We start from the raw sequence: 23,786 nt of genomic DNA on the forward strand, positions 1-23,786 counted from the left end.
TACGTACACTCATAGCCTATGTTAGGTATACGTACACTCATAGGCTATGTTAGGTATACGTACACTCATAGCCTATGTTAGGTATACGTACACACATACACTCATAGCCTATGTTAGGTACACGTACACTCATAGGCTATGTTAGGTATACGTACACTCATAGCCTATGTTAGGTATACGTACACACATACACTCATAGCCTATGTTAGGTATACGTACACTCATAGGCTATGTTAGGTATACGTACACTCATAGCCTATATTAGGTATACGTACACTCATAGCCTATGTTAGGTATACGTTCACACATACACTCATAGCCTATGTTAGGTATACGTACACTCATAGGCTATGTTAGGTATACGTACACTCATAGCCTATGTTAGGTATACGTACACTCATAGCCTATGTTAGGTATACGTTCACACATACACTCATAGCCTATGTTAGGTATACGTACACTCATAGGCTATGTTAGGTATACGTACACTCATAGCCTATGTTAGGTATACGTTCACACATACACTCATAGCCTATGTTAGGTATACGTACACTCATAGGCTATGTTAGGTATACGTACACTCATAGCCTATGTTAGGTATACGTACACTCATAGCCTATGTTAGGTATACGTTCACACATACACTCATAGCCTATGTTAGGTATACGTTCACACATACACTCATAGCCTATGTTAGGTATACGTACACTCATAGGCTATGTTAGGTATACGTACACTCATAGCCTATGTTAGGTATACGTACACTCATAGCCTATGTTAGGTATACGTACACTCATAGCCTATGTTAGGTATACATTATTATTATTATTATATTATTATTAGGTATACGTTCGCAGCTGCTGTGTCAGTGTGTGTGTCCATTTATTTTTCATTAATTTTTTGCCTGTGAATATTTTAGCAAAGCTTTTTTTGTGTAACAGGTCTGGAATTTGACTGAACACATTTTGACTAACAGGTTACTATATGATGTCATTGACAGACAGCCTAGCTACTGTACTAGAGTAGCATTATAGGGGAGTGGATATGTGGTGAATGATGTGTTTATCCTGATTATCCCACATGCATTATACATACACCTCACACAGTCATTCTGTCTACTTGCCTATCACTTCTAGTGAAATATTATAATATATATCTTTTCTAATATATCTTTTCTAATCTATTTTTTGAGTGATATAGACGGTTTCAACTTGACAACATAAACATTCTAAATTGCCTCTAGCTAACTTCCTGCTGCACTGATGCCAATACAATAGCCGATAGGAAATAAGCTAGGTTTCAAACTGTTCCCTAGCACAATATAATAATAGTAGCATATAATCTATAGTAGTATTACATATAGTGTTATATTTCTGTCACTATCACCCTGCCATGTTTTTATGTTTTATTTTTGGTTGCTTTTTTTGTTTTCTTTTTTGTTTTGTTCTTCTTATTTTTTCACTTGTTTTTGTGTGTTTATTATTTCCCCTTGTTTTTGTTTATATTGTATGCATTGATTAAATTGTTAATATTGGTTTTAATTTCTTAGGTAAGATGCATCGAATCAGCCCATCATGGTTTCCTGTCTCTACCGGCACAATCTTTTTATATCCACTTACTTCCTTTAGTTTGTTTTTGATTTTAATATGTGCAAATGAATCAACTCAATAAACGATCCAGGACTGCAGTAACTGAAACTACAGCAACAGTTGATGCTGCACCCCTAGTGGCAGGACTGTGCACTGCTCTGTGTATTTGTTTCAGTACAAAGTAGAGCAATTCAAAGTGAGGCTCTATCTAAGAATAAAGGTATGAAGACGTTTTCACCTTGGCCACCATGATGCTCTTATTATACCAATCTTATCACAATGTCACATTGATGTGTTGAGGTCAATATTCTACATGCATTAAACAGAAGTTTGACTTGATTACTTTGATTTAGGATGGATTCGATACCAAACGTAGAATAATTGAAAATGACTGAAATGCATTTTACCTGCAGGAAAGGTCAATCAATGGAATCTGGATGCTTATTTGCTTCGACAATTTGATACGTTTATTAGTTTATTAGTTTGATGTCAGGCGATCTCAGGCGTCTCTCTTCTTCTCTTTCTCTCTCTTCTTGGTATCCCTCTACTTCTACCCCCCCCCCCCCGACACACACACACACACACACACACACACACACACACACACACACACACACACACACACACACACACACACACACACACACACACCTCTATTTCTGTCTTGTATCTTTCAGGTCTCCAGGTGGTGCTGAAGTCCATAATGAAAGCCATGGTCCCTCTGCTCCAGATCGGCTTGTTGCTGTTCTTCGCCATTGTCATGTTTGCCATCATAGGAGTGGAGTTCTACATGGGCAAATTCCACACCACCTGCTTCAGAACCGACACCGGTGAGAACAGCTTGACTGGGGCGCATTTGTTTGGCGACAGGGCGATTGTCAGCTGAGTTCATGCCCAATTTTCTGATTGGTTTTGTCTGTGTGTGTGTGTGTGTGTGTGTGTGTGTGTGTGTGTGTGTGTGTGTGTGTGTGTGTGTGTGTGTGTGTGTGTGTGTGTGTGTTTCTTATGGATACGGACCTGAATTACTTATTGGTGTGGCAGAAATAAATATCTCAAAAGTTCAAAGCATATTGAAGAGTTCCTTTGCAGAAACGCCATTAACTGCCATTCTTAAAATGAATAAACACCTGATCAGGTGAAAATCTGATCAGGTGAAAATCTTTGAATTATGATTCATAATAAAATATACAAAATGAATCATTACAATATAAATGCATCAATATAATATAAAAGGATGAAAAATACAGGCACCTGTTTTTGCAAATGAACTCTTCAATGTGCAAATGCAAGTTGTCACCATTGTCATGATTTTATATTTGTAACGGTAACGGTAGTGTGTGTGTGTGTCCGTGCGCGCGTGCTGTCTTTGTCTTTGTAAGACAAAGACCAGAGATATTCGCCCAACATCTGTGTCTGTCCGGCTGACACAGCACCTGTCACTAGGATGGAAAGGACACATTTGACCTGGAGCGACACCGGAGGGATGTTGACTGTGCTGTGAATCTGGCTCATCAGCAAATGATCATTAGAAGTTGGCACAGCTCAGTTTTCAAGGCTCGATCATTCTGAAACGCTGAAACATCTGCTGACCTCAGCACATTGAAACAAATCCCTGGCACCCTCCGGGCACCTGGCACTCTCTTCTCCGCTGATAATCCAATCAAACTCCGCCACAGAGCAGAGAGCAAGCAGGAGACATCACAGAGCACACAGGAGACATCACAGAGCACACAGGAGACATCACAGAGCACACAGGAGACATCACAGAGCACACAGGAGACATCACAGAGCACACAGGAGACATCACAGAGCACACAGGAGACATCACAGAGCACACAGGAGACATCACAGAGCACGCAGGAGACATCACAGAGCACACAGGAGACATCACAGAGCAGGAGACATCACAGAGCACACAGGAGACATCACAGAGCACACATGAGACATCACAGAGCACACAGGAGACATCACAGAGCAGGAGACATCACAGAGCACACAGGAGACATCACAGAGCACACAGGAGACATCACAGAGCACGCAGGAGACATCACAGAGCACACAGGAGACATCACAGAGCAGGAGACATCACAGAGCACACAGGAGACATCACAGAGCACACATGAGACATCACAGAGCACACAGGAGACATCACAGAGCAGGAGACATCACAGAGCACACAGGAGACATCACAGAGCATACAGGAGACATCACAGAGCACACAGGAGACATCACAGAGCATGCAGGAGACATCACAGAGCACACAGGAGACATCACAGAGCACACAGGAGACATCACAGAGCACACAGGAGACATCACAGAGCACACAGGAGACATCACAGAGCACGCAGGAGACATCACAGAGCAGGAGACATCACAGAGCACGCAGGAGACATCACAGAGCACACAGGAGACATCACAGAGCACACAGGAGACATCACAGAGCACGCAGGAGACATCACAGAGCACGCAGGAGGCATCACAGAGCACACAGGAGACATCACAGAGCACACAGGAGACATCACAGAGCACGCAGGAGACATCACAGAGCACGCAGGAGACATCACAGAGCATGCAGGAGACATCACAGAGCACACAGGAGACATCACAGAGCACGCAGGAGACATCACAGAGCACACAGGAGACATCACAGAGCACGCAGGAGACATCACAGAGCACGCAGGAGACATCACAGAGCACACAGGAGACATCACAGAGCACGCAGGAGACATCACAGAGCATGCATGAGACATCACAGAGCACACAGGAGACATCACAGAGCAGGAGACATCACAGAGCATGCATGAGACATCACAGAGCACACAGGAGACATCACAGAGCACGCAGGAGACATCACAGAGCATGCATGAGACATCACAGAGCACACAGGAGACATCACAGAGCACGCAGGAGACATCACAGAGCACACAGGAGACATCACAGAGCAGGAGACATCACAGAGCACACAGGAGACATCACAGAGCAGGAGACATCACAGAGCACACAGGAGACATCACAGAGCACACAGGAGACATCACAGAGCAGGAGACATCACAGAGCACACAGGAGACATCACAGAGCACACAGGAGACATCACAGAGCACGCAGGAGACATCACAGAGCAGGAGACATCACAGAGCAGGAGACATCACAGAGCAGGAGACATCACAGAGCAGGAGACATCACAGAGCACGCAGGAGACATCACAGAGCACACAGGAGACATCACAGAGCAGGAGACATCACAGAGCACACAGGAGACATCGTGATTACTTAGTTGTGGAGAGTTGTCAAATTGCATTCAGCACCATTTGATCTTTAGCGTGCTGTACGTCTATAATCCTTCTAATATATATATATAATATATATATATAATATAATATAAGCGTGCTGTACGTGTGCTAATCTATAATCCTTCCGTTCACCTGACAGCAAGAAAATGTATCCAAACTTGATGTCATTTGTTCCCTTTCTCTATCTTTCTTTTCAGGTGAGAGAGCGGTCGACTGGCCTTGTGGACAGGAGTCTCCAGCCAGGACCTGTCCTAATGGGACGGATTGCAGGGAGTACTGGACTGGACCCAGCTTCGGTATCACCAACTTCGACAACATCCTGTTTGCTGTGCTCACTGTGTTCCAGTGCATCACCATGGAGGGATGGGTAGAGATCCTCTACAATGTGAGTCTTCAACAGTTCAAATCATGAAGACAGTGATTTTGGCTTTGTTTTCTTTTTTGGATTTTAGCTCCGTTTGTTGCTGCCACTCTTTATCAACAAACTGAGACAGTTTGAGACACACACACACACACACACACACACACACACACACACACACACACACACACACACACACACACCACCCGAGCATCTCCAACGTAATTTTTGCCCAGCTATACTCATTTCACTTTTAAATACAAAACAAAACAATTATTTATGCACAGAAGGGTTTTTGTTAATGACACATTGTTTTTCATACTGTTCTCATTCACCGTTTGTACTAAAACATGTGAAAAGTTACACTACAATTCAATATAACCCACGTAATGTCCATAACCATAACCCTAACCTTAACCAAGTTGTTTTACAGTACTTGCCTAAACCCAACCAAGTTGTTTTACTTGCGTAAATGTGCGTTGTGTTGACAGTCCGCAGAGAAACCCATGTTAAGGGAAAACTGTTTTTGTAATATATCAACGTTTCATGAGAATGCGTTTGTCTTTTTCCAACACCAGCATTCTCAACATTCATACAGATGCACACAGTCACACCTGTCACATAGTCTCACACCTGTCACAGTCACACCTGTCACATAGTCTCACACCTGTCACAGTCACACCTGTCACATAGTCTCACACCTGTCACAGTCACACCTGTCACATAGTCTCACACCTGTCACATAGTCTCACACCTGTCACATAGTCTCACACCTGTCACATAGTCTCACACCTGTCACATAGTCTCACACCTGTCACATAGTCTCACACCTGTCACAGTCACACCTGTCACATAGTCTCACACCTGTCACATAGTCTCACACCTGTCACAGTCACACCTGTCACATAGTCTCACACCTGTCACATAGTCTCACACCTGTCACATAGTCTCACACCTGTCACATAGTCTCACACCTGTCACATAGTCTCACACCTGTCACAGTCACACCTGTCACATAGTCTCACACCTGTCACAGTCACACCTGTCACATAGTCTCACACCTGTCACAGTCACACCTGTCACATAGTCTCACACCTGTCACAGTCACACCTGTCACATAGTCTCACACCTGTCACATAGTCTCACACCTGTCACAGTCACACCTGTCACATAGTCTCACACCTGTCACATAGTCTCACACCTGTCACAGTCACACCTGTCACATAGTCTCACACCTGTCACAGTCACACCTGTCACATAGTCTCACACCTGTCACAGTCACACCTGTCACATAGTCTCACACCTGTCACAGTCACACCTGTCACATAGTCTCACACCTGTCACAGTCACACCTGTCACATAGTCTCACACCTGTCACAGTCACACCTGTCACATAGTCTCACACCTGTCACAGTCACACCTGTCACATAGTCTCACACCTGTCACAGTCACACCTGTCACATAGTCTCACACCTGTCACATAGTCTCACACCTGTCACATAGTCTCACACCTGTCACATAGTCTCACACCTGTCACAGTCACACCTGTCACATAGTCTCACACCTGTCACAGTCACACCTGTCACAGTCACACCTGTCACATAGTCTCACACCTGTCACAGTCACACCTGTCACATAGTCTCACACCTGTCACAGTCACACCTGTCACATAGTCTCACACCTGTCACATAGTCTCACACCTGTCACATAGTCTCACACCTGTCACATAGTCTCACACCTGTCACAGTCACACCTGTCACATAGTCTCACACCTGTCACAGTCACACCTGTCACATAGTCTCACACCTGTCACAGTCACACCTGTCACATAGTCTCACACCTGTCACAGTCACACCTGTCACATAGTCTCACACCTGTCACAGTCACACCTGTCACATAGTCTCACACCTGTCACATAGTCTCACACCTGTCACATAGTCTCACACCTGTCACATAGTCTCACACCTGTCACATAGTCTCACACCTGTCACAGTCACACCTGTCACATAGTCTCACACCTGTCACAGTCACACCTGTCACATAGTCTCACACCTGTCACAGTCACACCTGTCACATAGTCTCACACCTGTCACAGTCACACCTGTCACATAGTCTCACACCTGTCACAGTCACACCTGTCACAGTCACACCTGTCACATAGTCTCACACCTGTCACAGTCACACCTGTCACAGTCACACCTGTCACAGTCACACCTGTCACATAGTCTCACACCTGTCACAGTCACACCTGTCACAGTCACACCTGTCACATAGTCTCACACCTGTCACAGTCACACCTGTCACAGTCACACCTGTCACAGTCACACCTGTCACATAGTCTCACACCTGTCACAGTCACACCTGTCACATAGTCTCACACCTGTCACAGTCACACCTGTCACATAGTCTCACACCTGTCACAGTCACACCTGTCACAGTCACACCTGTCACAGTCACACCTAGGAGCTGCCAAGAACAACCACAGCATTTGTTGTTGACCATGGAGCAGCTCCACTGGGGCGTTTGGGGGGGAGCTTCCTTGCTGGAAAGTACATTGAAGGTGGATGGGAGGAGGTGTCACTCATTCACTGCTGGTCCATATTCAAGAAGGTGACCTCCTAGTCCCAAAGCACCAACCTTACGGCTACCTCATTCTTCATATCTCTCCAGTCTACCTCATCCTTCATATCTCTCCAGTCTACCTCATTCTTCATATCTCTCCAGTCTACCTCATTCTTCATATCTCTCCAGTCTACCTCATCCTTCATATCTCTCCAGTCTACCTCATTCTTCATATCTCTCCAGTCTACCTCATTCTTCATATCTCTCCAGTCTACCTCATCCTTCATATCTCTCCAGTCTACCTAATCCTTCATATCTCTCCAGTCTACCTCATCCTTCATATCTCTCCAGGCTACCTCATTCTTCATATCTCTCCAGTCTACCTCATTCTTCATATCTCTCCAGTCTACCTAATCCTTCATATCTCTCCAGTCTACCTCATCCTTCATATCTCTCCAGTCTACCTCATCCTTCATATCTCTCCAGTCTACCTCATCCTTCATATCTCTCCAGTCTACCTCATCCTTCATATCTCTCCAGTCTACCTCATTCTTCATATCAACCAGTCTACCTCATTCTTCATATCTCTCCAGTCTACCTCATTCTTCATATCTCTCCAGTCTACCTCATCCTTCATATCTCTCCAGTCTACCTCATTCTTCATATCTCTCCAGGCTACCTCATCCTTCATATCTCTCCAGGCTACCTCATCCTTCATATCTCTCCAGTCTACCTCATTCTTCATATCAACCAGTCTACCTCATTCTTCATATCTCTCCAGTCTACCTCATCCTTCATATCTCTCCAGTCTACCTCATCCTTCATATCTCTCCAGTCTACCTCATCCTTCATATCTCTCCAGTCTACCTCATCCTTCATATCTCTCCAGTCTACCTCATTCTTCATATCAACCAGTCTACCTCATTCTTCATATCTCTCCAGTCTACCTCATTCTTCATATCTCTCCAGTCTACCTCATCCTTCATATCTCTCCAGTCTACCTCATTCTTCATATCTCTCCAGGCTACCTCATCCTTCATATCTCTCCAGGCTACCTCATCCTTCATATCTCTCCAGTCTCAGTGTCATGAAGCAGAGAGAATAGGTGAGCAGAGGCCCACCGCAGGGTGTCAAAATGTCAGTTTGGGTTCTGCTTGGATGGTAAGGGAGCAGCAAAGACGCTTTGGACACAGTGTACCTGTCCGCAGTGTTAGTGTGTGTGCATTATACATGTGTGCACAGAATACTACACTGTATATGAATCAGTATCAGTGCTCAACTGTCAAAATGCAGGTCCCTCTGTCTCCAACCCATCGTGTTAGCAAACCCAGTGGTTGGCTTGGCAGGGCTGGCTCTTACAAAACACTTAATCCCAGAAGATCCAAACTAAAAGGAGAATTCCTGAAGGCAGAGGGAAGTCCAGCCCAAACGCAACATCTTTCAATCACATGAGTTGACAGACCATTGTTTGCCACTTCGTTGGCGCACTGATGGCAGGAGATTGGAAGCGTCAACAGCAAGGCACTGGGATTTGCAATGCAAATCCCAGTGCCTTGCTGCATACTGTCAGGCACGTGCACAGATACTGTAGACCCCAGGTGCCGCCCTCTGAAGTGCCCTTTTTGCAAGACACATCCGCAGCCAACATGACTGTGTTTCAGAGGCTCTAACAGACCCATGTTTAAAGCTAGAGTGAATATATTTCGGATATCCTCCGAAACTAGAATGCCTAATGCATCTATTGGTACCAAGATTTTCAACAAACCAATGTGCTCACCCCCCCAAAAAAAGTCTTGATTCAATTCACTCCGTAAATTGGAAGGAGGTGGCCACTTTAAATGCGGTCACACAGGGAAATCACACTGTTGTTGTTTTTTTTCTATAAATAATTATGAGAGGTGTGCCCTTTTTTCACTTGAGCCCCTGCCCCCCAAAATGTCTGTGCACGCCACTGCATACTGTGGCATACATTCTAACCTGCTGTATAGTCTTCATTATTATTTTTTTAATTGGCTGAATTTAATCAAGCTCAAGTCTGACACCAATCACTGTGTCAGAAAGAATTATGGAAACTAGCTGAACTACCAGTGGGTGTTGACAAAATCCCCAAACTAATATGACTGCAAATGAGAAATGTATCAAAAATTATGCATTATAAAAACAGACATGCCTATAGGGTTAGTTAGTTAGGGTTAATTATGAAGTAGAGAATATCATATAAAAACAGACATGTCTATGCAGATAATTATGAAGTAGAGAATATCATCACCCTCTGGAAAAATTTAATTATTTTACCGTTTCCCCTTTGCATTGTGGCATTGTGGAAGACTTGTGATTAATACAACCCATGATTCAGTGCCAACATTTTTGATCATATTCACTGATATTTCAAGACCCCCAGAATATTTTTTTAATTAATATGTAAAACAGTGACTAATGACTATACTACGCGGCTGGTAGATATATGTATGCTTTTTATTTGTTTTCTTTTCCCCTTATCTGAGTTTGTTTTTGTTTTTCATTTTCTGAAAAACTGCTAAATAAAATATTGGGGGGGGGGGGGGGGGGGGGAAAGGTAGGAAAAGAGTGAATCTAGGTGTGCAGTGTAGAAAAGAACAAAATACTACAGCAGCAGTACACATGAAGTGAATCTAGGTGTGCAGCAGTACACACAAAGTGAATCTAGGTGTACAGCAGTACACACAAAGTGAATCTAGGTGTGCAGCAGTACACACAAAGTGAATCTAGGTGTACAGCAGTACACACAAAGTGAATCTAGGTGTGCAGCAGTACACACATAGTGAATCTAGGTGTACAGCAGTACACACAAAGTGAATCTAGGTGTGCAGCAGTACACACAAAGTGAATCTAGGTGTGCAGCAGTACACACAAAGTGAATCTAGGTGTGCAGCAGTACACACAAAGTGAATCTAGGTGTACAGCAGTACACACAAAGTGAATCTAGGTGTGCAGCAGTACACACAAAGTGAATCTAGGTGTGCAGCAGTACACACAAAGTGAATCTAGGTGTGCAGCAGTACACACAAAGTGAATCTAGGTGTGCAGCAGTACACACAGAGTTAATCTAGGTGTACAGCAGTACACACAGAGTGAATCTAGGTGTGCAGCAGTACACACAGAGTGAATCTAGGTGTGCAGCAGTACACACAAAGTGAATCTAGGTGTGCGGCAGTACACACAAAGTGAATCTAGGTCATCGATCTAGGTGTACAGCAGTACACACAAAGTGAATCTAGGTCATCGATCTAGGTGTACAGCAGTACACACAGAGTGAATCTAGGTGTGCAGCAGTACACACAAAATGAATCTAGGTGTGCAGCAGTACACACAGAGTGAATCTAGGTGTACAGCAGTACACACAAAGTGAATCTAGGTGTGCAGCAGTACACACATAGTGAATCTAGGTGTGCAGCAGTACACACAAAGTGAATCTAGTAGGGATGCACGATATGGATTTTTAGAGCCGATACGATAACCGATAAATATATTCTTCTTGGCCGATAACCGATACGATATAACCGATAATTATTATATAAAAAAATATATATATATATTTTTTTTTAGTTTTTAACCTGTATTTTATGCACACCTGGGGTTAAAAAAGGGTTAGGGTAGATGTATGGATGTAGTGAGCATAGTTCTGACCTAACCAAATCTAACTGACATCACTGTGAACGCAAAACGAAGAAAACTTCTGATATAATATGATTGTTTTAATAAAGTGTATCACTCAATTATAGTCAATACAAAAATAAAGGCTTTTATATAACGGAAAGCCAAGCTGCTTAGTCTGCAGATAAAACACAATGACAAAAGGCATAGTAATTTAGACTTGTCATACTGATCTGTTAAAATTTTGCATGGGTTCCAGTTCTCAGTGAGTTGTAGCCTGGGCCCAATGAATGGGGCAGGCACTATATAAACCATCTGTGTCGTTTCACTTTTTACTGAAAAATGCTGCCACCAGATTAAAGAAAAGAACCCTATGTTGACTGACTGATGCTTTTTATGTAGCCTAATGTGCGCGCGACTGCGCCTTTGTTTTCATTATTGGCTGTTAGATGGCTCTGTCCAGCACTATGGTCCAGCAGCTAACGCTAACTAGCGCGGTTAGCTTAACGTTAGCGAGTGGTTGCGAGTTAAATACACAATCCCTGGATGTTTCATTTCGGGTAAAGGGGTTTCCATTAGTTTCTATAAGTTTACGCCAGCTCTGTGTATTAAGTGCTTTTGCGGGGCTGTTTGATCACAAGCCACAGACTGTAAATGTCACAAGCATTTTGTCTGCCAAGCGGACGAGTCTGCAGGGTAGGCCGCACGACGAGCTAATGCTAACAAAACTCGCTAACAATAACAACAAACATATCCGCTGCATCATCGCCAGCTTTGGTTTAACGTAATGCCAGCTTATTGGTTTCCCCTCCTCTCGGAACCTGTGTGGGACATGGATTGCAAATTACAGTAGCTTGATAATTCTGAAACTGCAGCATACTGGCAGCAGCCATGTTTGCGTCGCAGCTGTGATGTCACGAATGTGCGACAACAAAAGCTCCGCTTCCGAGGCAAAAAATAAAGCAGGATTATTATCGGATAATTTATCGGAAAAAGGCCATTATCGGAATAATAAATAATAACGCAAATGGCCATATTGGCCGATAATTTATCGGTCCGATAATTATCGTGCATCCCTAGAATCTAGGTGTGCAGCAGTACACACAAAGTGAATCTAGGTGTACAGCAGTACACACAGAGTGAATCTAGGTGTGCAGCAGTACACACAAAGTGAATCTAGGTGTGCAGCAGTACACACAGAGTGAATCTAGGTGTGCAGCAGTACACACAAAGTGAATCTAGGTGTGCAGCAGTACACACAAAGTGAATCTAGGTGTGCAGCAGTACACACAGAGTGAATCTAGGTGTGCAGCAGTACACACAAAGTGAATCTAGGTGTGCAGCAGTACACACATAGTGAATCTAGGTGTGCAGCAGTACACACAAAGTGAATCTAGGTGTGCAGCAGTACACACAGAGTGAATCTAGGTGTGCAGCAGTACACACAAAGTGAATCTAGGTGTGCAGCAGTACACACAAAGTGAATCTAGGTGTGCAGCAGTACACACATAGTGAATCTAGGTGTGCAGCAGTACACACAAAGTGAATCTAGGTGTGCAGCAGTACACACAAAGTGAATCTAGGTGTGCAGCAGTACACACAAAGTGAATCTAGGTGTGCAGCAGTACACACATAGTGAATCTAGGTGTACAGCAGTACACACAGAGTGAATCTAGGTGTACAGCAGTACACACAAAGTGAATCTAGGTGTGCAGCAGTACACACAAAGTGAATCTAGGTGTGCAGCAGTACACACATAGTGAATCTAGGTGTGCAGCAGTACACACAAAGTGAATCTAGGTGTACAGCAGTACACACAAAGTGAATCTAGGTGTACAGCAGTACACACAAAGTGAATCTAGGTGTGCAGCAGTACACACAAAGTGAATCTAGGTGTGCAGCAGTACACACAAAGTGAATCTAGGTGTGCAGCAGTACACACAAAGTGAATCTAGGTGTACAGCAGTACACACAAAGTGAATCTAGGTGTGCAGCAGTACACACAAAGTGAATCTAGGTGTACAGCAGTACACACATAGTGAATCTAGGTGTGCAGCAGTACACACAAAGTGAATCTAGGTGTACAGCAGTACACACAAAGTGAATCTAGGTGTACAGCAGTACACACAAAGTGAATCTAGGTGTGCAGCAGTACACACAAAGTGAATCTAGGTGTGCAGCAGTACACACATAGTGAATCTAGGTGTGCAGCAGTACACACAGAGTGAATCTAGGTGTGCAGCAGTACACACAAAGTGAATCTAGGTGTGCAGCAGTACACACATAGTGAATCTAGGTGTACAGCAGTACACACAAAGTGAATCTAGGTGTACAGCAGTACACACAAAGTGAATCTAGGTGTGCAGCAGTACACACAAAGTGAATCTAGGTGTGCAGCAGTACACACATAGTGAATCTAGGTGTGCAGCAGTACACACAAAGTGAATCTAGGTGTGCAGCAGTACACACAGAGTGAATCTAGGTGTGCAGCAGTACACACAAAGTGAATCTAGGTGTGCAGCAGTACACACACAGTGAATCTAGGTGTGCAGCAGTACACACATAGTGAATCTAGGTGTGCAGCAGTACACACAAAGTGAATCTAGGTGTGCAGCAGTACACACACAGTGAATCTAGGTGTGCAGCAGTACACACAAAGCTTGCTTTACTCATCTAGATGTGCTCTTGGTGAAGAGGCTGCAGGGGAAGGGTGCTGTCATTGCTTTATGGAACCAGAATAGCATCCAGGCCACGTCTCCATTCTGTGGATTATATACTTTCCCCCTCAACCCAGTGTTAACCTTGCAGATTGATGACTGTGTTACCTCTGCCCCAAGGAGATTCTTCCCTAATGGGGCATCAGAGAATGGAGAGTGCTTCTCCCCATCCTCTCCCCTCATTCCTATCTTGCCATTTCCTCCTTCCTACACCCCCCTGCTACTTTCCTCATCCCCCTCCCTCCCTCCCTCCCTCCCTCCCTACCTCGAAGCAGGCCCTGTCCCAGAATTCCACGGTGGCCCAGCAGCGTCTGATGTAGTGGAATGAAGCATGTCGGCCATGTTATTCTGAGTCTGGAGGGAAGGAGAAGGGAGTGGCCACAATAAGGAAGTCAACGGGCCCAAATCGAGCCCTTGTACAAAACTGTGGTTTTCAATGTGGGGGTCCGGGGACCACCAGAGGTCCTTGAGGATGTTCCAGAGGGTCCCCAGCAAACCGATGAATTGTTAACACGTTCACTGCCAATGGCGAGTTGACTCGTCAAAAAAAATCCAACGGTTCACTGCCAATGACGAGTTGAGACGTCAAAAAAAAAAAAAAAAATTTTTTGACGGTGCTACGTGGATCAATGCCCCCCACGTCTCCTATAAAAATATTGGAGGTATTGAATGTGTATAATCTATTTTACCGACCAACTAAGTGGCGACAGTGCTCTCCAGACAGAGAGAAAGCCGAGCAAAAACAGCCGCGGGAGGAAGCCATTCTCAAGGAAATGGCTTGGCGAAAACGCTTTCGATTTCACACACACACACACACACACACACACACACACACACACACACACACACACACACACACACTCGAGTACCTTTGAGCATAAATAAGACCAGAATCGCAAAAGCTTCATCAAAGCTCTCAACCGACACCCCAAGAAACGAACGAGCCCGTTTTACAGTAATCCAGACTCGCCCGAGAGCGGCCGCGCCGCCAGCAGCAGCAGCACAGACGAGCAGCAGCAGCAGCAGCTAGGGCTGTGCGATTTTGCCTAAAACTAAAATTGACGATTTTTTCTCTCAAAACTCGATTTTCGATTTCGATTTCGATTTATTATACTATTATACTTCTCTAAACATTTGTTGCCCTGCAGAGCTCTTTTCCCCCCTTTTTTCCATAATTGACAACTTACGCTTTTACTCTGAAGGTAGAACAACTCAACTTCCTGTTTTAGCTTGCCGCTGCTATGCTTAACTTCCTGGCTGTTGCTTGCTAACTTGACACTGGTGGATTTGCGTGTTCCTCCGTGAGATAATTATATTAGTGTCTAAGCGACCACCCGTGCTCGGAGTTATATCTGTACTAGAATAACACAAAGTCACAACAGGAATGCGTGGAACTGCGATAGCAGTTAGGGGGAAGTTCAGACACACAGGGACAGGTGAGTCAGCTGAGGCAGCCATGAATACAGCCAATCTATCAGTACTCGGTGGCCTCACGTGTTGTTTTGTTATTATGTGAACTGGCAACGTTTCATCGTCCGGTGATAATGTCTGTGTTCGTGTGCGCACGTGAGTGTGTTGTGGCAATCGTTATCTTGTAGGCTACAGCCTGCAGTGCAACAAGCTGCTTTTTGGTCGGAGGTGTTGAAATAAGTCCATTGTGCTGCTGTTTTTAGTAGCCAGTATCACAGCCTCTAGAGAGACTTTACACAAGTAGCAGCATGCGTACATGAGAGAGAGCCGCCCCGCGTAACGTACTTACCCTAGTTAAAGTGAAAATTAAAAAAAAAAAATAAAAAAAAAAAAAAAAAAAAAAAAAAAAAAAAAAAAGATTTTACGATTTTAATTTTTTTAACATCGTCCTAACTAATTAATTCGATTACGATTCAAAATCGATTAATCGCACAGCCCTAGCAGCAGCAGCAGCACACCGAGAGCGGAGTACGCCTCAAGATTGGAAGAAGGGGATCGCAAAGGAATTTCTCTCCCGTGTCTAACCCCCCCCCCTCGCCTCTCCTCTCCTCTTCCCCGCTCCTGCGATTCCCCTCTCTTTTTTTGGGATCTGTGAGGCAACAGAAACTCGCCTGTGACAAAACACTGCAAAGCCACCAGAGACACACCTACGGAGGGAGGAGTTTGGAGACACACACACACACACACACACACACACACACACACACACACACACACACACACACACACACACACATACAATACAGTATACAGACTTGCCCAAGGGCACCCATAATCACAGGCACGTGAGGTGGTTCTAAAAATCCATTTATCTCAAAACTCTCTGAAAATCTCTGAAACCATGCTGTACTCAACGGCTAATATCTACATAACTACGGTACTAACTCTACAAACTAACTCTTTTAGACAGAGAAAGCACACATTCTATTAGTACTTTTGTGAACTTTGTGTTCACAAAGTCCAAGCAGAAAATAATCATCGGCTCTTGTAAAATGAGCCAGAATCCTCAAAAAAACCCTCTGGCAGAAGCTAACTACAGTATTGAAAAACGGCTGGCAGTGAATGTGTTAAATGGTAGAATGACTATTTTGCTCATAGTTTCACTGTTAGCTCTCTACCAACACAATCAAATAGTCATGGAATTCTGGCTGAGATCGTATCGAACAGTCAAAATATTCCCAGATTTGCCTGCAAAATTTCACCAAATGGAGGTTAATGGGCCTAATGTGCATGAAAGTAGGGGTCCTTGTTATGAAAAAGGTTGAGAATCTGAATCTCTGCCCTCGTACATTTTCTATCTCGGCTCCATTATAAAATCCATCTCCTGTGAAGTCATTATATCTGAAGAGGGACTGGGAGAGAGAGCCTGATGACTCCTCCTCCTCCATGTTTTAATCATGAGCAGAGAGTAGTGGGGGGGAGTGCAAATGAATGATTTCAGCATATGCTAATTCTGATCATGTTGTCATCCACTGCTGAGTGGTACTTTTGACTTTAGGGAATAGCAACCCCTCCTCCCCCCTTTGGTATGTATGTAACATACCAAATAATGTGTTTTGTACAAGGACGTCTCTCAGTGTGATGCTGTTAACTGCCCATTTCATGGAAAAAAAACATGCCCGTTTTCTTTTTGTTCTCATCTTTTTCCTCTTCGACTTGATTTATTTATTTATTTATGTATTTATTTGAGAAAGGGACAGTGCATATTAATGAACAGTACAGTCAGTACATGTAAATATGCCAGATTATAGCTCAAAGGCTAGTTTCCATCTGGAGTCCCTTGGCAGGTTGAAAGCAAAGTGACAGAAAACACATACATACATTACATAGGAAATATACAATATCAGTAATAGTACAATTAGTAAAAGAGAGAAAAGGAAAAATAAATGATTAATGGTAAAAGTTAGTACATGTGTGAGCATCCTGCACAATCACACATGGTCACAAGACTGGTTAATTCTCAGCCACGCCTTCAGATGGCCCTTGAAGGTGGCCAAGCTGGAGCTAGAGGGAGGTAGGCTGTTCCATACAGCGCTTCCTTTAAAGGATAGCACGTTTTGACCAAACAGGGTTCTTCTGAGCGGAACTTCACAATCCCTGTTGGTGATGGCTCTAGTTAGCCGGGTCGGATTGGCAGTAGATCTATATTTAATAAAGGTTACAAGAGGTGGAGGTGCTAGGCCATGCAGGACTTTGTATATCAAACAGGCAGAGGTGAATTTCCTGAAGTTGTCAAAGCTTAGCATGTTGAATTTGGTTAGAATATTGCAGTGATGATAGGTGAAGGGTTTTTTATCTAGGATTTTTAATGCTTTTTTGTAAAGTGATTCGATTGGTTTAAGAATTGTTGAGCCTGTCATAGACCAACTGGTTAAGCAGTAGCTCATATGTGAGAGTATCATGGAATGCAGGAACATCAGAGCAGCACTATTAGATAAGGAACACCTTATTTGTCTAAAATTACATTAATTTAATTTAATAGTTTTCGAGATCATTTTGACATGACTCCTGAACGAGAGTGTGGAGTCTAACATAACACCTAAGTATTTGAATTAATTTACAACATTCAATTCCTCAGCTTGTATCACTCAGACCGCAGAATTTGGCCCACCCCCGCGTATGAACATAAGGTGAATATAGTATCAACCCAAGAACATTGGAGGCTAGATCACGGGGGGAATACATATTCACAAGTTGAAATGGGCATCATTCTGTCAATTGCAGTGTTTTTCTTTCACAATGTCAGGGTTTTTCCTGGCTCAGAATGGGCCTTTGGGGGTTGACTACGCATGACAGTAAGCATGATCAGTCCGTGTAAAGACTGAACTCATGGAACAATGTGTTTCTCATCTAAAGCTGCTCTGGTTTCAGAAAGGAAGCTATTTCAAGGTACAACTGGGGGCCTTTCACTTTGAAATTCTCTAAAATACAGTTTACAGTGATACAGTAAACATGCTTGTATCAGCAGCAGGATGTGTGGGCGGGGCCAGTGAGCAGCAGGAGGATGTGTGGGCGGGGCCAGTGAGCAGCAGGATGATGTGTGGGCGGGGCCAGTGAGCAGCAGCAGGATGTGTGGGCGGGGCCAGTGAGCAGCAGCAGGATGTGTGGGCGGGGCCAGTGAGCAGCAGCAGGGTGTGTGGGTGGAGCCAGTGAGCAGCAGGAGGATGTGTGGGTGGAGCCAGGGAGCAGCAGTAGGATGTGTGGGTGGGGCCAGTGAGCAGCAGGATGATGTGTGGGCGGGGCCAGTGAGCAGCAGGATGATGTGTGGGCGGGGCCAGTGAGTAGCAGTAGGATGTGTGGGCGGGGCTAGTGAGCAGCAGTATGATGTGTGGGCGGTAGGGCTGTCAATCTCCCTCTATAATCAAATTCGAATTTCAGTGCTTTATACATTTTAATATTCGAATTATATTCGAATATTTTAATTAATTTTTAATTTAATTTAAAAAAAAAATTTGGTCTGAGTGAATTGTTGTCTTCTCTTATGTTATGTTCTGATTCTAAATATAGCTGAATCTTTGGGTTTGACCAAGTAAAACTTTTTCTAAGCATTTTACCAAATGTAGATGGAAAAGTGAATGGTGGATGAATATTCAAAATAATATTAGGCTTATCACAAATAGTCCAGCAATGATGTTTATTTAAGAAAACATGTTCCTTGTACAATGTACATACATTCATTGCATTAGAAAATAGGTCAGATAACCAGAGCTTAGTTAATATTCATCAGTGATGTATTGGTGCTGTCTGAAATGCTAAAATAAAATAATTGATAATAAAAAAAGACACAGCCTTTGTTTGAGCTCCTTATCAATAAACAAATAAGTAAACTTTGCCAAAACAACAATGAGCCATGAACAAAAAAAAATCAGTCACGTATTGCACTTAAGAGCTACAGGTTTACATTCAGTATAGCAGCTTCAACAGTCAACTTCAGTTAACAATGAATGAACATACATTTTAAGAGCTACAGGTAGGTTTACATCAGTATAGCAGCTTCAACAGTCAACTTCAGTTAACACTCTTTTCTTCAAGTATGTTGTCAGAACTTGTCACTGTTCTAGTGTTCTAAAAAAAAAAAAAAAAAAAATTAAATTAAAAAATTAAAAAAAATTAAAAAATATTTGTTTTAAAAAAATAATAATAATCGAATTTCGTTCATAATTATTAAATTCGAATAATATTCGAATATCAAAATTCGTTTCAACAGCCCTAGTGGGCGGGGCCAGTGAGCAGCAGGATGATGTGTGGGCGGGGCCAGTGAGCAGCAGTAGGATGTGTGGGCGGGGCCAGTGAGCAGCAGCAGGATGTGTGGGCGGGGCCAGTGAGCAGCAGCAGGATGTGTGGGCGGGGCCAGGGAGCAGCAGCAGGATGTGTGGGCGGGGCCAGGGAGCAGCAGCAGGATGTGTGGGCGGAGCCAGTGAGCAGCAGGATGATGTGTGGGCGGGGCCAGGGAGCAGCAGCAGGATGATGTGTGGGCGGGGCCAGGGAGCAGCAGCAGGATGATGTGTGGGCGGGGCCAGGGAGCAGCAGCAGGATGTGTGGGCGGGGCCAGGGAGCAGCAGCAGGATGTGTGGGCGGGGCCAGGGAGCAGCAGCAGGATGTGTGGGCGGGGCCATGGAGCAGCAGCAGGATGATGTGTGGGCGGGGCCAGGGAGCAGCAGCAGGATGATGTGTGGGCGGGGCCAGGGAGCAGCAGCAGGATGTGTGGGCGGAGCCAGTGAGCAGCAGCAGGATGATGTGTGGGCGGGGCCAGTGAGCAGCAGGATGATGTGTGGGCGGGGCCAGGGAGCAGCAGCAGGATGATGTGTGGGCGGGGCCAGGGAGCAGCAGCAGGATGTGTGGGCGGAGCCAGTGAGCAGCAGCAGGATGTGTGGGTGGGGCCAGGGAGCAGCAGTAGGATGTGTGGGCGGGGCCAGTGAGCAGCAGTATGATGTGTGGGCGGGGCCAGTGAGCAGCAGTAGGATGTGTGGGCGGGGCCAGTGAGCAGCAGCAGGATGTGTGGGCGGGGCCAGTGAGCAGCAGTAGGATGTGTGGGCGGGGCCAGTGAGCAGCAGTAGGATGTGTGGGCGGGGCCAGTGAGCAGCAGGAGGATGTGTGGGCGGGGCCAGTGAGCAGCACCAGGATGTGTGGGTGGTTTCTCAGCATTGATAATGTGGCTGCGATCTTCTTTTCATGCCCCATGATTTGATTTGATTCCCCGTCTCTCCTGACGACGTAATGAGAAGCAGCCCTAATGACCTCTGCTGTGTCATGTTCAGGCTTTACACTGCAAAAAATGACCAGTCACGTCATCTTGGCTTCTTAAAACAAGAGAAACAATATGTCATTTCATTTTCTACAAGAATTTGGCAATATCCTAAAAAGAAGGCAGATCACTCCCCTTATTTCAAGATAGCACTTGAAAGAAAAAGAGACTTGAGACTTGTGCATTAAATTATAACATTCAGGAACACTCTCGTCTCTCATTCACTCTCATTTTTTAAAGATATATATACTGTATATATATATATATATATAGATAGATAGATAGATAGATAGATAGATAGATAGATAGATAGATAGATACCGTAGATATATATAGATAGATTTTTTTTGCCTCTATTAGATAGGACAGCAGACAGACAGGAAAGGTGGGGAGAGAGAGGGGATGACATATGCAGCAAAGAACCATGGGTCGGATTCGAACCCGTGTCGGCCGCGTACCACAAAGGACTAAGCCTTTGTGGTACGCGTTCTACCAGTTGAGCCCGACTATCATAGATTAACCATTTATTGCACAAATGGAAATACAGTGATGTTTGGCGCTTGGCACTGATGGCTCCGCTCTTTACAGAAGATGCTCCCTGAATCAGCCCAGCAGCATGTTAAGCTGAACAGTGGGTACATTACCCTAACCCTGTATACAAGATTCAAGATGAATGTAATAATAATCATAGTGAGCTGCCCAATGCTGCATGTGTGTGGCAGCATTTAGAGTAGCAAAGACCAGTGTAGAAGGGGGCCATATTTGAATGGACCGTCGTGTTGTGAGAATGGAGGTGATTGGTGAATGATTAAACCAGGGATGTCAGAGATACGATCCGGCCCGCGGGCAGGTTTCATCCGGCCCGCGAGATGTTTTGGAATAATTTTTATTTTATTTTTTTTATTATTATTATTATTAAATTCGCACCCCATTATCATGAACTACGTGTTGCTAATAAGTTAATTAACCTGCACTACAAGGAAGTATGTCAGTAGGTCATCAGGTGTAAACAAAGCCGCCATGATGCCACGCTGGAATTGAATCGCGCATTCAGCTACCTACCAAAAAACAAGAATCAACAAGATCAGGCGCGGACTGCATAATCGGGCACGTCGGGCAAATGCCCGGTGGCCTGGCCTGGCCTGCAAAAAAAAAAAAAAAAAAAAAAATTGTGCCCGCAGTCAGGCCACTCACTGAACAGCAGGCCAGGCGCCTCCTACTGGTTTACTAGTGGTTGTATTACTTTATTCAGGGTTAAAGTGGGTGCATCTCATTGTAAAATTGGACTTGGCCCAAATTGGGCTTCAAACGGCCCAAATCTGGCTTTAAACGACCCAAATTGGGCTTCAAACGGCCCAAATCGGGCTTCAAACGGCCCAAATCTGGCTTTAAACGACCCAAATTGGGCTTCAAACGGCCCAAATCTGGCTTCAAACGGCCCAAATTGAGCTTTAAACGGCCCAAATTTTTCGGACGCCGGCACGGCGCGCCGGCCCGTATCGGCCTGGCCTGCTTGGTATCTAATGCCCGGCCTGAATTATGATCCCAGTCCGCCCCTGAACAAGATGCTGTCGAAAAAGAGAAAGGTTGACACGGAATGCAGGCAGTTTCAAGAGAAATGGAAAGAGCAGTATTTATTTTGTGAAGTAAATGGGTAAATGAGTCGAATTGATTTTAGTAAAAAAAAAATCCGGCCCCCATGAGGTCTCAGTTGAACAAATCCGGCCCTCTACCTAATATGAGTCTGACACCCCTGGATTAAACGCTGATCCAATCAGCAGCTGTCAGCTGATCACAGCTGGGGCGTAGTCTACAGTATGATTTCCATGTCCTGCATGAGCTAACGCCATTCTTCATTTTCAGTAATAAAAATAAGATCATACAAGGCTACGCAATTTGTTAAATGGCCACTTTTTTTTACAGTGTATGTGACGGGTAATACTTATCATACAGTACCTCAAGACTATAATGTGTGTTATCATCTGCCAGCCATCAACGCAATTATGCTTCAAAAGTCATAAATGTGGTCCTTATTTGTGAATATTATCTTGTTGAACACAAATTCAGCTGTTTCATAAACCTTTGTTATAACCACAGACCTTATTTCATACATTTAACCGAAATTCCCGTACACAAATCCCATTCACTTTTACACGTACGAACCAGCATAGCGGCAATTTCTGGGTAAGCCTACAACAATACATTGTGTGTGTGTGTGTGTGTGTGTGTGTGTGTGTGTGTGTGTGTGTGTGTGTGTGTGTGTGTGTGTGTGTGTGTGTGTGTGAGAGAGAGACACTGGATAAGATTCAGGTGCATACAGCCTCTGGGTGGTTTGACCTGGGACATGAGCTGAGGGTAGCAGTGCTTTTAGGTCTGCTGGACAGGTGGGAGTGTGCATCTTGAGAAGAACCGTTTTTGCAGTGTTCTACAATGTCTTAGCTCAGTGATGGCATAATCCTTTTGGGCAGAGTTCTCATCCACACCTATGATCTTTACTGCCTTTTTCTGGATATTATCCAGCTGACTAAGAGTGGTATGGGAGGCTAGTCTAGGATCAAGCTTGTTGGCACCACAGATGTGTTGGCGTTCGTTACCTCTTGAGTTTGCCGGGAGGTTATGTTTTCACCCCCGTTTGTCCGTTTCTTTCTTTCTTTCTTTGTCGGCAGGATATCTCAAAAAAATTGATTTGTTTGTGCAAACCCATTCATTCACTTTTGTAGAAAAGTAGGCCATGGGCCAACTTACTGAAGAACTTTCCACGCCCACTGGCCAAAAGTCGCAAAAGCTGCCTAACTTGAACTTCCAAACAGATTCACATAACAAAACTTTGTAGAAAGGTTGGTCATGAGCCAAGAACTGATTATCTTTCCACGGCCACTAGCCAAAAGGGGGCGTGGCAATTAGCGATGAGTACCGTTCA

The 23,786-nt window shown here is 44.3% G+C and overlaps 1 protein-coding gene across 1 annotated transcript in view; it reads left to right on the forward strand.

Annotated features, from left to right (window-relative positions):
- Positions 1-23,786, forward strand: part of cacna1bb (calcium channel, voltage-dependent, N type, alpha 1B subunit, b) — a gene marked incomplete at both ends in the record, with an annotated part of 257,187 nt that overhangs the window by 70,462 nt on the left and 162,939 nt on the right. The window contains 2 exons of the mRNA XM_083638052.1: positions 2,267-2,419; positions 5,076-5,263. Of these exons, the coding sequence (XP_083494178.1) occupies positions 2,267-2,419; positions 5,076-5,263 (341 nt within the window). The remainder of the gene's footprint in view (positions 1-2,266; positions 2,420-5,075; positions 5,264-23,786) is intronic.

The sequence above is a fragment of the Poromitra crassiceps genome (assembly GCF_964638095.1).
Source record: "Poromitra crassiceps genome assembly, chromosome: 6".
In the NCBI taxonomy this organism is placed as follows: Eukaryota; Metazoa; Chordata; class Actinopteri; order Beryciformes; family Melamphaidae; genus Poromitra; species Poromitra crassiceps.